This window comes from Hypanus sabinus, unplaced genomic scaffold, assembly GCF_030144855.1.
Source record: "Hypanus sabinus isolate sHypSab1 unplaced genomic scaffold, sHypSab1.hap1 scaffold_88, whole genome shotgun sequence".
Classification (NCBI taxonomy): Eukaryota; Metazoa; Chordata; class Chondrichthyes; order Myliobatiformes; family Dasyatidae; genus Hypanus; species Hypanus sabinus.
In genome coordinates, this window is record NW_026781732.1 from 16684 (window position 1) to 32644 (window position 15961).

At 43.0% G+C, this 15961-nt stretch overlaps 1 protein-coding gene across 1 annotated transcript; it reads left to right on the forward strand.

Moving 5' to 3' along the window:
* Nucleotides 1-436: 436 nt before the first annotated feature.
* LOC132390369 (gastrula zinc finger protein XlCGF26.1-like) lies at nucleotides 437-12217 on the forward strand. The gene is made up of 2 exons (XM_059962982.1): nucleotides 437-500; nucleotides 8952-12217. Exon 2 carries the CDS (start codon nucleotides 9357-9359, stop codon nucleotides 11229-11231), a length of 1875 nt encoding a protein of 624 aa, XP_059818965.1. The 5' UTR covers nucleotides 437-500; nucleotides 8952-9356; the 3' UTR covers nucleotides 11232-12217.
* The last annotated feature ends 3744 nt before the right edge of the window (nucleotides 12218-15961 follow it).

Genomic DNA, 15961 nt, shown 5'->3' on the forward strand with positions numbered 1-15961 from the left:
AAATACTGGTGGAAATCAAAAGATTAGGCAGCAATTGTGGAGAGGAATAAATAAACAACTTTTAGACCGAGCCTCTTCAGCATGCCTAGACTGTGGACTCCACTGCTTAGTTACTACCTGAACTGCAGAGCTCCTCCAGCATTTTGTGTGTGTGCGCGTCTCTGTATGTCCAGCCACTGCAGAATCTCTTGTGTTTTATATCCACATTTTACATTGGCATTAGATACACGTGGATATTGAATACATTGTTTATGTGAGCCGCTTCCTGCGTTAAAAAAGCTTCAGATTTTTTCTATATACCCGAAAAAAAAATGAGATATGGACATTGAATCGGTGCTTCAAGAACTGTTTAATGGCACCGGTATTACCCAAAAGGCCCTGCCAGAATAATTCTTATCAGGCACTGAAGCGCTGATGAACTGCGCAGGCGTCAGGCTGACGGCGTCCCCGAGTATCACGCATGCGCGCAGCACATGAGGCCTTGAAAATGTCGGTTGCAGGTAAGAGCGATTCTCCGTGTTTTTATCTTAAACACCGACTTCGGGATAATTCCTCTGAATTTCGGAGACCGTGACCAGCAACCCCGGGACAGTCCTGCCCTCTTCCCTCTCTCTCAGCCCCACGACCCGTACACGGGCCCCGGGGAGCTTCCGGCTGATGAGGGAATGGGAACCGATGGATCTCTCAGACAGAGCTGAGCTCCAGCTATCTAAATGCAAGGATTAGGAACTCGGAGAAAGGGAACAAAATCTTTTACATCACCCATCTGTGGACACTCTCTGGAGGTCCAAGATTCGTATGTTACACGACTGCTGGACTAAGTGTGTAAATGTAGGAGTGGACTATGCTGAAAAATAGATGTGCTAGATTTTCTAAAATTGACTCCTTCTACCTTAGGCCACAACCTTATCTGTCATTCCTTATTTATTTATTTATTTATTTATCTATCTATCTATCTATCTAGCTATCTATCTATCCATCTATCTATATTATATATATGGAAAAGCAGTATAACATTAGATGATCCAGCATAAGATGAAAGTTTAAACCTTAGCCTTTGTTTTAAATCAATACTTAGTCTTTTCTGTGATTAGAAAATCGGAATCTTGGTTAAATTACTGGACATAAAGTATGGTGAGGTGCATTGCTAGCATTGTAGATTAGCAAATATTCTACTGTGGATTGGACTTCCAGAGCACAGTTATTGGATATCCACAGGACAGTACTGTCAAAGACTAAGATGGTACTTTCAAATAGAATTGGAAAGGAAATGAGAGGGAATTTTTGAGTGATGCAGAGCAAGAGAAAAGGATTGGAATTGAGAGGATAGTTCTGGTTGATGATCTCCTTTCATGCCAACAATAATTTTATAAAATTGTTCTGTGATTCTGTGTGAAGCTTTCCCTGGTCATTTGCCACCTCTTCTTGTGATTCTGCTCCTAAATGTGAAGACGTGGAGAAGTGAGTTTAAAATTATGCCATTGAACTGGTTGTAAGAATGGACCACACCTATTGGTCCTCATTTGGTTTATTCGGAGCCTTGTCAATAGCATGAATAACTGAATAAACATCTCATTAGAATGGGGTAGATTAAATTGAATATATAGGATCTTTAAATTATACCCCTTCCCACTTATTATTTTCGCTGGAAAAGAGATGTTGAAATTCTAAGTAATCCTGACTAAAGTGTATTAATGTTTGAAAAAAAAAGCTCAAGGTCAAATAAGTGTGAAACATTTGTAGAGTATTTTATAGGAAGGGACATTAAAGACATTCATCATTCATGCTGATTTTTCCTCCCAGCACTGCCGCAAATACACAAACCACCCCACCTCCCTTCAAATCTACTCCATGCTATGCCTGATGAACCAGCCAAGATTAGCAGTTCACCATCTGTGGGAAAAATTGAGTACAAATACCTAATAAGGTTGGGATGTGTACATTCGTCTCCCAATTTATGATGTAGGAGCATTGACATTATGCTGCTTTGTGTGTAAAATATACAATCCTCTTTGTTCAATTCTTTATTAGCTCGTGAACTTACAAGTTTGCTTCAGGGAGTTAAGCAATTTAATTTTAAACAACAGCATGAATTGACAAATGTTACCAATTTTAAATAGCAAAAAGTTTATAGTATTTTTTTCCTGGGAAAAAATAGAAGTGGGGAAAAAAAAGACTTTTGGTCTGAAGTTTGAATAGTGTTATCATGTGACTGCATTTTTCAAAAGAAAAGAACAAAGATTGTAGTTATCCAAATGCAGAAGGGTTAATCCTACGTTAAACTTGTGAATTAGGATTAAGAGATCCAAGATAATGTTAATTTAATGAAATAATTTAAATCCAATTAATGCTTTAAATCTACACTATATGTTCAAGAATGCATTTTAGGTAGCTCAACACCTCAAGCAGGTCAGTCAGGTATCTCTGCTCCCTTTAAACTCGCACGTTTCTGTTTCCCAGATGCCTTTGAAACTTACTTTGACCTTATTTTCTGAGCTTCTTTTAAACTTGGAGGTTATGTGGAACACATCATTCTGTAATGTGATGTCTAAAAACAGTGATTTGGAAGTGAGGTATGATATATTAATATGAGAACATCTAATAATACAGAAAATCTGCTGGTCCGACACCCAAGACCCAACCATGGCAGGTTCACTAAGTTTTACTGTGGTTCGTCACATGTTTGGAGGGCTGTCGCCTGAAAGTAATGATCATTAATCACCATCAATGTTACATAGTTCACACTGAAAATAAAAGCACAAGGGAGAAATCGGCCTCTGCCGCACCTTTTTTTCAGAGTGCTCAGTGGTTCATTTGAAATCAGGTCCAGAATTTTTCTGCACTTCTGATGGGAAATCTGTTGGATGTGTTTCTGACAAACAAACACCCAAAAAATGTAATGAGTCAATGCACCAAGTGGATTGAACGCCAGCACTTTTGAACAGTGTGTTTCAGCCTATTCTGTTTCAATCTTTATGAAATGTGAAATAATATGAAAGGTCTAGAACTTGATTGAGGGCTAAAAGATTACGAGAGGCATAGACAGGGTGGATAGTCAGTACCCGTTTCCCAGGGCACCAACAGCAAACACCAGAGGGCATATGTATAAAATTAAGGGAGGGAAGTTCAGGGGAGACATCAGGGGTAAGTTTTTTTTTTACACAGAGGGTTGTGAGTGACTGGAATGACTTGCCAGGGGTGATGGTGGAGGCTAAAACATTAGGGGTATTTAACAGCCTCTTGGACAGGCACATGGATGAAAGAAAAATGGAGGGTTACGGGGTAGTGTGGGTTTAGTTCTTTTTTTTAAGGTTTATATGGGTTGGCACAACATGGAGGGCTGAAGGGCCTGTACTGTGCTGTAGTGTTCTATTCTATGGCTCTAAAATCTTTTACATCACCAGTTGAGAAAATCATCTTTGATCTACCTCCAATCACAAAGAGGAAATCTGCAGGTGCTGGAAATCCAAGCTACACACACAAATTGCTGGAGGAATTCAGCATTAGTACTCTTTTCCATAGATGCTGCCTGGCCTGCTGAGTTCCTCCAGCATTTTGTGTCTGTTGCTTGTTCTACCTCCTCTCGGTCTGCATTTTTCTACCAGTGAGAACACGCTTCCACCAATTCTGTCTGGCTACGTAATGATATCAAACACCTTTGCCCCGGGCAACAAGTAGCTTTCACATCAGAAATGTGCCAGACTCCAGGGAGATGGACTACTGTCCTTAAAGGCAGTATTCCTTGGCATTACCATCACTGAGTTCTCCACTGTCAGTCACCTGGGTGAGACTTGAGGGGAAATACTTATGTACAATACCGTCTGTATTGTTGCTGTAGAATTTTCAAGTGGGAAGAAGTGGAGTGATATTTGGAAATCTGAAATTGAAAGCATCATTTAGCAAGAAAATCACAAATAGGTGGTTTGCAAAAGCTGTGGCGAGTAAATCCTTCATTAACCTGTTACATAGGTTGTGTGAGAGTGCAGATGAACTCGATCAAGACTCAACCAGAGGAGATTAAAGTTCTTACTGACAGTGATTTGCTCGCTGTTGAAATGAAAACCTCTCTATATAAAATTCAGTTTGCACATGTTGTTGTCACTGGGTAAAAATTGTACAGTACAAGGTTTTTGCACACACTGGTCATTACAAATTAGAGGGGATATTGGTGGGAAGGCGGGGAGACCTCCAGTGTCCCTGACGTCCTCACGTATATCCAGCTGCACTTTAAGGAGTTGGAGCTGGAAATGGATGAATTCCGCATCATCCAAGCGTCAGAGGGTGTGATAGGTATGACGAGCAGAGAGGTGAGTTGTACCCAGGGTGCAGGACACAGGAAACTGGGTGAGAGTCAGGAAGGAGAATGTTAAATAGCCATCGCCGAGTACTCTTGTTGCTATCCCACACAACAACAGGTGGACACTTTAGAAACTGTTGGGGGGAATTACCTGGCAGAGGAAAGTCAAAGGGGTGATAGGGGATTTGTTAGTTAGTGGAACAGAACTAGAAAGGGATGAGTATCCTAGTGGCAAGGCTTGCTGGTGCTCCCCTGTGGGGTGGGTGGTTAAACTAAAGTTGCAGGGAGGATCGGAGCCAGAATGACAGAACAGAGAGTGGAGAGGGTGAATTGAATCGAATTGACTTTATTACTTACATTCTTCATACATGAGTTGTAGAAATCTTTATGTTATGTCTCTGTCTAAATGTGCAATGTTAAATTTTTTAATAGTTTATAATAAATAGTATGTACAACAGGACAGTCAGGATAAATAAAAGTACAATTGTATCAGCATGAATTAATCAATCAGAGGGCCTGGTGGAAGAAGCTGTCCCTGGGCCTGTTGATCCGGGCTTTCAGGCTGTGCTACCGTTTCCCAGATGGTAGCAGCTGGAACAGTTTGTGGTTGGGGTGGCTCTGGTCCCCAATGATCCTTTTTACACAGTGGTCCTTTTTACACACCTGTTTTTGTCAATGTGCTGAATAGTGAGAAGTTCACATCTACATATGCGCTGGGCTGTCCGCACCACTCTCTGCAGGGTCCTGCAACTGAGTGAAGTACAGCACCCATACCAGGCAGTGATGCAGCCAGTCAGGATGCTCTCAATTGTGCCCCTGTGGAAAGTTGTTAGTATTTGGGGCCCCGTCCCACACTTCCTGAACCGCCTGCGGTGAAAGTGGTGCTGTTGTGCCTTTTTCACCACACAGCCAGTATGTACAGACCAGGTGAGATCCTCGGTGTTGTGTGTGCCAGGGAACTTAAAGCTGTTCACCCTCTCAACCGCAGATCCTGGGTCAGCCTGTCTCCATTTCTCCTGTAGTCTGCAGCCAGCTCCTTTGTTTCAGTGACATTGAGGGCAAGGTTCATTTTTGACACCAAACAGATGTCATTCAGACCTCAGGACATGAAATTATGATATTGTAGCCATTACTTGGACTTGCTTGCGCCCAACAGTCTGAGGGATTTCAAGGAACAAATCTGTAGAGAGATTGCGGACTATGCCAAGAAACAAAGGTTGATAAAGTGAGTGATTTTAACTTTCCATTTATTGACTGGAATCCTAGGCTGTAAAAAGACTAGATGGGGTAGAGCTTATCAAATCTACCTTAATCAGTATGTAAAATTCCTGATGTAGAAGTGTGCAATAAGCTATTGGGAAGTGATCTAGGGCGAGTGACAGAAATTAGTGTATGGGAACACTTTGTATCTACTGATCATGAGATTCCAAGTAAATACAGAAAAGCAGAGGCCTGGACCTCTCTTGAGATTCTAAATTGGAGAAAGGCCAATTTTTATGATATTTACAAGGATTTGACAAGTGTGGATTGGGACAGGATGTTTTTTAGCAAAGGAGAACTTGGTAAGTGGGAGTTCTTCAGAAGTGAAATTTTAAGGGTGTAGAGTTTGTATGTATCTGACAAAATAAAAGTTGAATGGTAACTAGTGCAGGGAATCTTGGTTTTCAAGAGATATTGAGGCCCTGGATATCTCGTTCCTCTAAATGCCGTGGACTGTTGGGTGCAACCAAAACTCATTAATGACAACCATTTAATAATTCCACTCCTGAACTCATCTGACTTTCCTTTAGTTGTCTTCTTTTGGATTCTAAAAGCTTCCTAATGGTCTTTTGCTCTTTTGTTTGCCCTCTCCTCTGCTTTTATGTTGGTTTTGGTTTCTCATTTAATCCACGGTTGTGCCCTGCTGTCATTCCAATGCTTCCACGTCTTTGGGATGTATCGATTACTCAGCTCTCGAATTGCTCCCAGAAACTCCAGCCATTGCTGCTCCATTGTCACTCCTACCTTTTCCCTTCCAAACAAGTTTGGCCAGCTTCTCTGTCACAGAAACATGGAGAAGTTCAGTACAGAAACAAGCTATTTGGCCCATCTAGTCAATGCCAAAAACATTTAATCTCTCTAATGCAACTACCTGCACCGGGATCATCACCCTCCGTACCCCTACCATCCAGGTACCTGTCAAACTTCTCTTAATGGTGAAATCGAGCTCATATTCACCACTAGTGCTGACATCTCATTCTGCACTCTCACGACCATTTCAGCAAAGAACTTTTCCAAATGTTCCCGTTAAATTTTCACCTTCCCCACTTACCCATGACCTCTGGTTGTCGTCCCACCCAACCTCAGTGGAAAAAGCTGCTTGCATTTACCCTATCTATACCCTCATAATTTTGTTTACTTCTAACAAATCCTCAAAGCAATGTAAAATTTCTTTGTTTATGTTTGGAGCCTTTTTTAGGTGTATAAGATGATGAGGGGCATTGAGTGTGTGGAGAGCCAGAGGATTTTTTCCCAGCGTTAACATGGCTAACAGGAGGGGGCATAGTTTTAAGGTGCTTGGAAATATATGCGGAGGGGATGTCAGGGGTAGGTTTTTTACACAGTGAGTGTTGGATGTGTCGAATGCACTGCCAGCAGCGGTTGTCGAGGCGGATACAACAGGGACTTTTCACACTCTCTTAGATAGTTACATGGAGCTCAGAAACATAGAGGACTATGCGCTAGGGAAACTCCAGGCAGCTTCTAGAGTAAGTTACATAGTCGGCACAGCACTGTGGGCCAAAGGGTCTGTAATGTGCTATAGATTTCTATCATTCTATGAAATTCAAGGGAAATCTCCAAACCCACGGAGTGGTGACTAGTAGTGAATATTGGGAAAGTTACTGGAACGTATGACCAGGAACCGGAAATATAAGTATTTGGATAGATGTGGAATGATTAAGAATAGGCAACATGGCTTTGCGCAGGATAGGTCATGTCTAACCAATCTTATAGAGTCTCTCGAGGAAGTTATCAGGATAGTGGATGAAGACAAGGCAGTGGATGTTGTCTACATGGATGTTAGCAAGGCACTTGACAAAGTCTCATATGGGAGGTTGGTCAAGAAGGTTCAGTCACTCAGCATTCTAGATGAGATAGTAAATTGGATGAGACACTGTCTTTGGCAGAAGCCAGAGTGTGGTAGCAGATGGTTGCCTCTCTGACTGGAGGCCTGTGACTAGTGGTTGCCACAGGGATCAGTGCTAGATCTGTTGTGGTTTGTCATCTATATCAGTAATCTGGATGATAGTGTGGTTAACTGGATTAGCAGATTTATGACCACCAAGACTGGTGGTGTAGTGGACAGCGAGGAAGACTATCATGGCTTGCAGTGCAATCTGGACCCCCTGGGAAAATGGTTTGAGAAATGGAAAATGGAATTTAATTCAGACCAGTGTGAGCTGTTGCACTTTGGTTTGACCTACCAAGGGAGGTCTTTCACAGTGACTGGTCGGGCACGGAGGAGTGTTGTAGAAGAAAGGGACCTGGGAATACAAGTCCTTAATTCACTGAAAGTGGTATCACAGTTAGATAGTGACGGAAAGAAAGATTTTAGCCCATTGGCTTTCGTGAACCAAATCCTGACAATAGATGGATATTATGTTGACTTGTAAAAGAGGCCTAATTTGGAGTATTGTGTGATGTTTTGGTCACCTACTGACAGGAAAGATTTAAAAGAGATTCAAAGATTTCAGATAAAATTCACAAGGCTGTTGTCAAGTTTGGAGGACTTGGATTATAAGGAAAGATTGAACAGGTCAGGACTTTATTCTTTGGAATGTAGAAGATTGAGGTGAGATTTGATTGTGGTAGAGGGGCATAGATAGTGTAAATGCAAGCTGGCTTTCTCCACTGAGATTGGGTAGGACTTCAACCAGTGGCCAGGGGTTAAGGGTGAAAGGTGAAATGTTAAGGGGAACATGAGGGGAAGCTTCTGCACACAGATGGTCATCTAGGTTTGGAATGAGCAGCCAGCACAAGTGGTGCACGCGAGCTCGATTTCAACATTTAGGAAGTTCGTGTAGGTACCTGGATTGTAGGAGTGTGGGAGGGGTAATTTAAATAGTTCAGCACAAGACTAGATGGCCCAAAGGACCTGTTTCTGTGTTGTACTTTTCTACAAGAACTTGAAATATTACAAAAATTCACTCTAACCCCTTTTACCAGCTGTGCGGACCAACCAGTCATCTCAGCAGGAATTTTTTTATATGGTGTTAAAGCTGTAGCACTTTAAGTTAATAATACATAAAAGAATTCCCAGATGCACATCCACAAAGACAATTTGCGTGAGACTGTTTCAGTTACTGTGGGGCCAGGCACCCATGTAGCTCAGCAGGAACAGGGAATAATACCAATGGAGAGAGTCAAACTGAGCCAGTTCACAGATTGGAGACGGCAGAAATGCCCCATTCTTATAGAGACAGGAAGAGCTTCAGGGAATTGATGGTCATTCCAGATACCAGCACTCTGCCCAGTCAGAAGATGATTTCTCTGTCCAACTTGGGTTGAACCTCACTGTAACCGTGTGATACCAAGTCAAACCATGGCAACTCAAGTAATCTCATCTGAAATGTTGTCCTAAACCCATTGATGGATTTTGTAAATGTTTTCACAGGTTAAAAACGAGAAGGAATTTGTCGCCGGGGATCTCAAACAGAAAACGCCAGTTTTGCTGTCTCTGTCTGGATATTTAAGAAGTGGAGCGAGGGATTCAATCGACTATCCTTCCTGCTCAGACTGTGGAGAGGGATTCAATTGATCATTTGACCAAATAGCAAGCCAGTCATCTTACACAGGAGAAAGGCTGTTCACCTGCTCAGACAGTGGGAATAGATTCACTCAGTTATCACAATTGAAGGTACATCAGCAAGTTCACACTGGGCAAGGCCATTCATCTGTTCTGTGTGTGAGAAAGGATTCAGTTGGACCTGTGGACACACCAGTCAGTTCACACCACACCTGGTAGAGGCTGGTGATCTGCTGAATTTCTGGGAAAGGATTCACTCAGTCATTTGACCTTATGGCTCACCAGCGAGTTCACACTAGGGAGAAGCCATTCACCTGTTCAGTCTGTGGGAAGGGATTCACTCAGTCATCCAACCTACGGAGTCCCCAGCGAGTTCACACTGGGGAGAGGCCGTTCACCTGTTCAGAATGTGAGAAGAGATTCACTCAGTCATCCAACCTACGGAGTCCCCAGCGAGTTCACACTGGAGAGAGGCGCTTCACCTGCTCAGTCTGTGGGAAGAGATTCACTCGGTCATCCAACCTACTGGTACATCAGCGAGTTCACACTGGGGAGAAGCCATTCACCTGCTCAGAATGTGGGAAAGGATTCAGTGAGTTATCCAACCTACTGGTACATCAGCGAGTTCACTCTGGGGAGAAGCCATTCACCTGCTCAGTCTGTGCGAAGGGATTCACTCAGTCATCCAACCTACAGAGTCATCAGCGAGTTCACACTGGGGAGAAGCCATTCACCTGCTCAGAATGTGGGAAAGGATTCAGTGAGTTATCCAACCTACTGGTACATCAGCGAGTTCACTCTGGGGAGAAGCCATTCACCTGCTCAGTCTGTGCGAAGGGATTCACTCGGTCATCCAGCCTACAGAGTCATCAGCGAGTTCACACTGGGGAGAAGCCATTCACCTGCTCAGAATGTGGGAAAGGATTCAGTGCTTTATCCAGCCAACTGAGACATCAGCGAGTTCACACTGGGGAGAAGCCATTCACCTGCTCAGAATGTGGGAAAGGATTCAGTGAGTTATCCAGCCTACTGAGACATCAGCGAGTTCACACTGGGGAGAAGCCGTTCACCTGCTCAGAATGTGGGAAAGGATTCAGTGAGTTATCCAGCCTACTGAGACATCAGCGAGTTCACACTGGGCAGAAACCGTTCACCTGTTCAGAATGCGGGAAGAGATTCACTCAGTCATCCCAACTACAGAGTCATCTGCCAGTTCACACTGGGGAGAGGCCATTCACCTGCTCAGACTGTGGAAAAGGATTCACTCTGATATCCCGCCTACAGAGACATCAGCGAGTTCACACGGGGGAGAAGCCATTCAACTGCTCAGTCTGTGGGAAGGGATTCACCCAGTCATCCCACCTACGGAGTCACCAGCGTGTTCACACTGGGGAGAAGCCATTCACCTGCTCAGTCTGTGGGAAGAGATTCACTGTGTCATCCCACCTACAGAGTCATCAGCGAATTCACACTGGGGTGAAGCCGTTCACCTGCTCAGAATGTGGGAAGGGATTCACTCAGTCATCCAACCTACGGAGTCATCAGCGAGTTCACACTGGAGAGAGGCCATTCATCTGCTCAGAATGTGGGAAGAGATTCACTCAGTCATCCGCCCTACAAAGACACCAGCGAGCTCACACTGGGGAGAAGCCGTTCACCTGCTCAGAATGTGGGAAGGGATTCACTCAGTCATCCTACCTACTGAGACATGAGAGTGTTCACACCGGTGAAAAGCCGTTCAATTGCACAGAATGTGGGAAACGGTTCACTCTGTCATCCCACCTTCTGGAACACCAGCGAGTTCACACTGGGGAGATGCCGTTCCCCTGCTCAGAATGTGGGAAGAGATTCACTCGCTCATCCGACCTGCAGAATCATCAGCGAGTTCACACTGGAGAGAAGCCATTCCCCTGCTCAGAATGTGGGAAGAGGTTCAGTCACTCACGCTCCCTGCAGAGACACCAGTCAGTTCACACTGGGGAGAAGCCGTTCATCTGCTTAGTCTGTGGGAAGAGATTCACTGAGTCATCCAGATTACTGGAACATCAGCGAGTTCACACTGGGGAGAAGCCGTTCATCTGCTTAGTCTGTGGGAAGAGATTCAATAACTCATCCAGATTGCTGGAACATCAGCGAGCTCACACTTGAGAGAGGCCATTCACCTGCTCAGAATGTGGGAAGAGATTCACTCACTCTTCCACACTACAGAGACATCAGCGAGTTCACACTGGAGAGGAGCCATTTACCTGCTGAGAATGTGGGATAGGATTCACTCAGTCATTCCAACTACAGGCACACCAGTCAGTTGTTATGAATCCCTAGGTTTTGTTTGCTGTGGACTGTCATTTTAAGAGAGAGAGATTAAGAAGGTGAATCAGTCTGACTTGCAGCTTGTTTACATCACTCACAGCTTGTTCAGTTTTAACTGAGGACACAGACACTCAGAGTCAGACGGAGATGAAGGAGGAAAAATGGAAAGATCGATACAAGGGAAATAGGTGCCAAGGGTCACTGTTTGGAATTTTCCTATGCCCGCAAGTATGGGTTAATTATCGATTCATCGTACACCGAATGTGTGGTTGTCACCTTGTTTGATCCATAGGAGTGGATCTGATTTGGGGTATCATGTGAAGACCACCGATGTGTTAACCCTTGCCTGGGTGTGGTGTGGTAATTCACTTGAAGACGATACGCCTTGTGACAAGTCACTTTGGGTGATAATTAGTATGTGGATTTGGAAGGATGACAGATAATATCTACAGTGACTGTTCTCTTGTTTTACCACCATGGAACCTGTGGAATTCGACATAATTGCCTTCTCTCGACATTTACCCTGGATTACATATATCTCTCTCATCACCTATTCTGTGGTTGAACTGAACTTTCATACTTTACCATCTCAAGACTCCAAGCCTTGTTCTCCCCAAGCTCAATAGTTTTGGATTTATATTTACACACATATATACACATAACACTGTTAACTTTTGTTTATCTTGCTTAAGTTACTATATTATAAGTCGATTCTAATAAAGATAGTTTTAAGATCAAAAACAGACTCCTGGTGTAGTCTCCACGAGGAAATCTGCAGATGCTTGGAAGTCAAACACACACAAAATGCTGGTGGAGCACAGCAGGCCAGGGAGCATCTATAAGGAGAAGCACTGTCAACGTTTCAGGCCGAGACCCTTTGTCAGGCAGTCTCAGGCAGTCCTGATGAAGGGTCTCGGCCTGAAACGTCGACTATGCTTCTCCTTATAGATGCTGCCTGGCCTGCTGTGTTCCACCAGTATTTTGTGTGTGTTGTTCCAGGTGTAGTCTATTGGTGCTGATTCGTTTCTAAAGCTTTACGATTCATAACAAAATTGGGGCCTGCATCTGGGATATGAACAGCTATGGGGGCGTAGTCATTAATTATCGATTTCATTGGGGAAGTCCCTTTTGATATATTTGTGTGTAGAAAATCAGCAGCGGATGCTGATTATTGTTTGGAAGCAGGAACCTCTGAGGCATTAGAGGATGCCAGATGGATTGAGTTGTTGAGTCTTGCTAGAAGGTTAAAACTTGCTATGTTGAAATTGACAATGAGGAGGGAACAGATGCAGAGGGTAATAGCTGAACATTATGTATCTGAGGGTGTGTTTAAAGTGGAGGAGTTGGACGTGTTTCCTGGAAGTAAACCTAGTGAGCTTGAGCTCCAGGACAAGTTAGAAAAATTAAAGATGGAGGCTGCGGAAAGGCAGAGGCAATTTGAGGCAAGAGAGGCAGAAAATCAGAGAGGAGGCAGAAAAACAGAGAGGAAGCAGAAAGACAGAGGCTATTCGAGCTGGAAAAGATACAGTGGTTGCAGCAAAGGGGTCTAGCGTTAGACTCTGGTGATGAGTTTGAGGCCAGTCAGGAAATTAAATTGGTACCTCCATTTGATCAGAAAGAGGTTGATAAATACTTACAGCATTTTGAGAAGGTTGCTTAGAATTTAAAGTGGCCAAAAGAGGGTTGGTTCTCTTACAAAGGGGGAGGCTCAGCAAGCCTATTCTGCTTTGACAGTTGATGAAGCAGCTGATTGTGACATAGTGAAACAGGCTGTGCTCAAAGCTTACGAGTTGGTCCCAGAATCATACAGGCAAAAGTTTAGAAATTTGTGGAAATCTGTGAACCGGACATATGTAATTTGCTTATGAGAAGTCTGTGTGTTTTGATCGCTGGTGCACATATATGATGATATATATGATGATGATAAATATATGATGATTTTAATAGCTTGAAAGAGTTAGTTTTAATTGAAGAATTCAAAAAGTGTGTCCCTGATGACATAAAAACATATTTAGATGAAAAGGATGCTGCCACTTTGCAGGAGTCTGCTAGATTAGCAGATGAGTTTGCTTTAACTCATAAGGTTAAGTTTACCCAGAATAAGAGCTTCCAAAAGAGTAGCAGGGGTCACCAGGGTAAACGCGAAATTATAGCTGGAACTAGTGACAAGTGTAAGGATGAAGGGAAGCAGTTGAAAGAGAAATATTCTGGTCTTGCTTGTTACTATTGTAAGAAAGCTGGTCATATGATGGCTAATTGTTCTGTCCTGAAGAAGAAAAAGGAAAAGGTGTCAGTCCCGAATACCTGTGATCAGTCTGTTGAAGCACCTATCAACCCACAGGGTTCTGAACATTCTGTTGAGGCTCAGTTATGGACTGAGAGTTCTGACCGAATTAAGAAGGCTTTTGATCATTTTATGTCAAATGGGTTTGTATTAGTAAAGGAAGGGTGAACCCAAGAACCAGTGAAAATTCTTCAAGTTACTGGCGATTCTCAGTCACTTATATTAGCCAGCGTTCTAAAGTTTGGTGATGAGACTTAACACTGGTGAGGTAAATCTTATTGAAGGCACTGGGGGTGGCATGGTTTCTGTGCCGTTGTACAAGGTAACTTTACTGTCAGGGTTGGTTTTGGGACCTGTTAAAATCGGATTATGCTCCATTTTACCATTGGAAGATGTTGGTTTGCTGTTAGGGAATGACCTAAAATTGTTCCTGCAGTGCTATTGACAACTAAGACAACCGCTGACGACCCACAGATGGATTTAAACATTTATCCTTCCTGCGCAGGAACTCGAAGTATGGCTAAGAAGTCTGCCGATGCAGACGGTTCTGTGCAGCATGATTCTGATACCCATGATAGCCAAAATCGGGATTCAGGTTATGATGTCAGGGAATTTCTGCCTTCATTGTTTCAACAGGATTCAGGTCGTAAGTCTGATGAGAAAGATGTATCCCTGTGTAGGAAGGAGTTTATAGCAGAACAGAACCGAGACCCTGAGATTGAAGCTTTAAAAGAAACAACTTTCTCAGATGATGAGATTAAGAAAGTGCCAGCAGGGTATTATCTCAAGGATGGAGTGTCAATGAGGAAGTGGAGGCCACCTGCTATACCAGCGAGTGAGGAATGGGCAATTGTTCACCAAGTTGTAGTTCCTAAAGTTATATGGCTGAAATTTTAACTTTGGCCTGCAGTATGCCATCAGGTCGACATTTTGGAGTGAATAAAACTGTAAACAGTTATGAAATAATTCTACTGGCCTAATTTGAGGAAAGATGTTGTGACCTTTTGCAGAATCTGTCACACTTGTCAAGTTGTGGGTAAACCGAATCAGGTCACGCTAGTGGCCTCACTCTGCCCTATACCTGCATTCGGTGAACCCTTTTTAAAATTTATAGTGAGGGGTCCTTTGTCCTTGTTAAAGGAACAGTGGATTGATGGGGATGTACATCTTAACTTGTTAGACATTGTGTAGAAGTTCAAGAATAAACTACAAGTCTGTAGTCCAGTGAGACAAAACTTAAAGATTTCTCAAAACAAAATGAAGTGTTGGTTTGATAAGTTGGCTTTGGAAAGAAAATACCAGGTTGGGGATAAAGTGCTTGCTTTATCTCCAATATTGATGAATCCACTTCAGGCTAAGTTCAATAGACCGCATGAAATAGTCTCTCAAATTAATGATCTGAATAATGCTATTAAAACACCTGACCAACGTAAACTAACACAGGTGGTGCACATAAATATGATAAAGGCTTATTTTGACAAGCAGGCTCCATCTGTGAGTGTTGTTGTCAAATCATATGAATCTGGCAACCCTGAGAATGAAACAATTGACTTGTCTGAGACTTTTCACAAGCCAAACATGGTCCCAGATAGGCTAATGAACTCAGTTGTTCCAGAAAACATTGTTAACAAGTCGGCTCATCTGCAGCCAAGGCAACAACAACAGCTGAAGGAAGTAAGCCTGATGTTTAAAGATTTATTTCCCGATGTTCCCAAGCAAACCACGGTCGCAGTACATGATGTAGATATTGGTCAAGCCAAACCGATTAAACAACACCCATATTGTATGAACGTTGAAAAATGTTAAATTGGCTGAGCAAGGAATTGAATATATGCTGAAAATGGTATTATGAGTCCTTCAGCATCAGATTGGAGCTCACCCTGCGTTATTGTGCCTTATCCTGATGGTGGTGTTAGATATTGCACTGATTATGGGAAGGTAAATTCAGTAACAAACAGATTCCTCTCCTATCCCTAGGGAGGATGATTGCATCATTAAGGTTGGAAAAGCTAAATTTCTTACAAAGATTGTTCTGTTGAAAGAGTATTGGTGTGTTTCATTGACGGACAGAGGTAGAGAAATTTCTGCATTTGTGACACCTTCTGGGTTCTGTGAATACAATGTTTTCTCTTTTGGAAGGAAAAATGGTCCAGGATCATTCCAGAGAATGATTGATTCTCTAATTCGAGGGTTAGAACATACAGATGCCTATATTGATGACTTAGCCACAGGGAGTGGCACTTGGGAAAAGCATATCACTGCAGTCGAAAAGCCGTTTGACAGG

What these genes read in the sequence shown, in the direction of transcription:
- LOC132390369 (XM_059962982.1), top strand. Translation starts at nt 9,357, where the DNA reads ATGGCTCACCAGCGAGTTCACACTAGGGAGAAGCCATTCACCTGTTCA.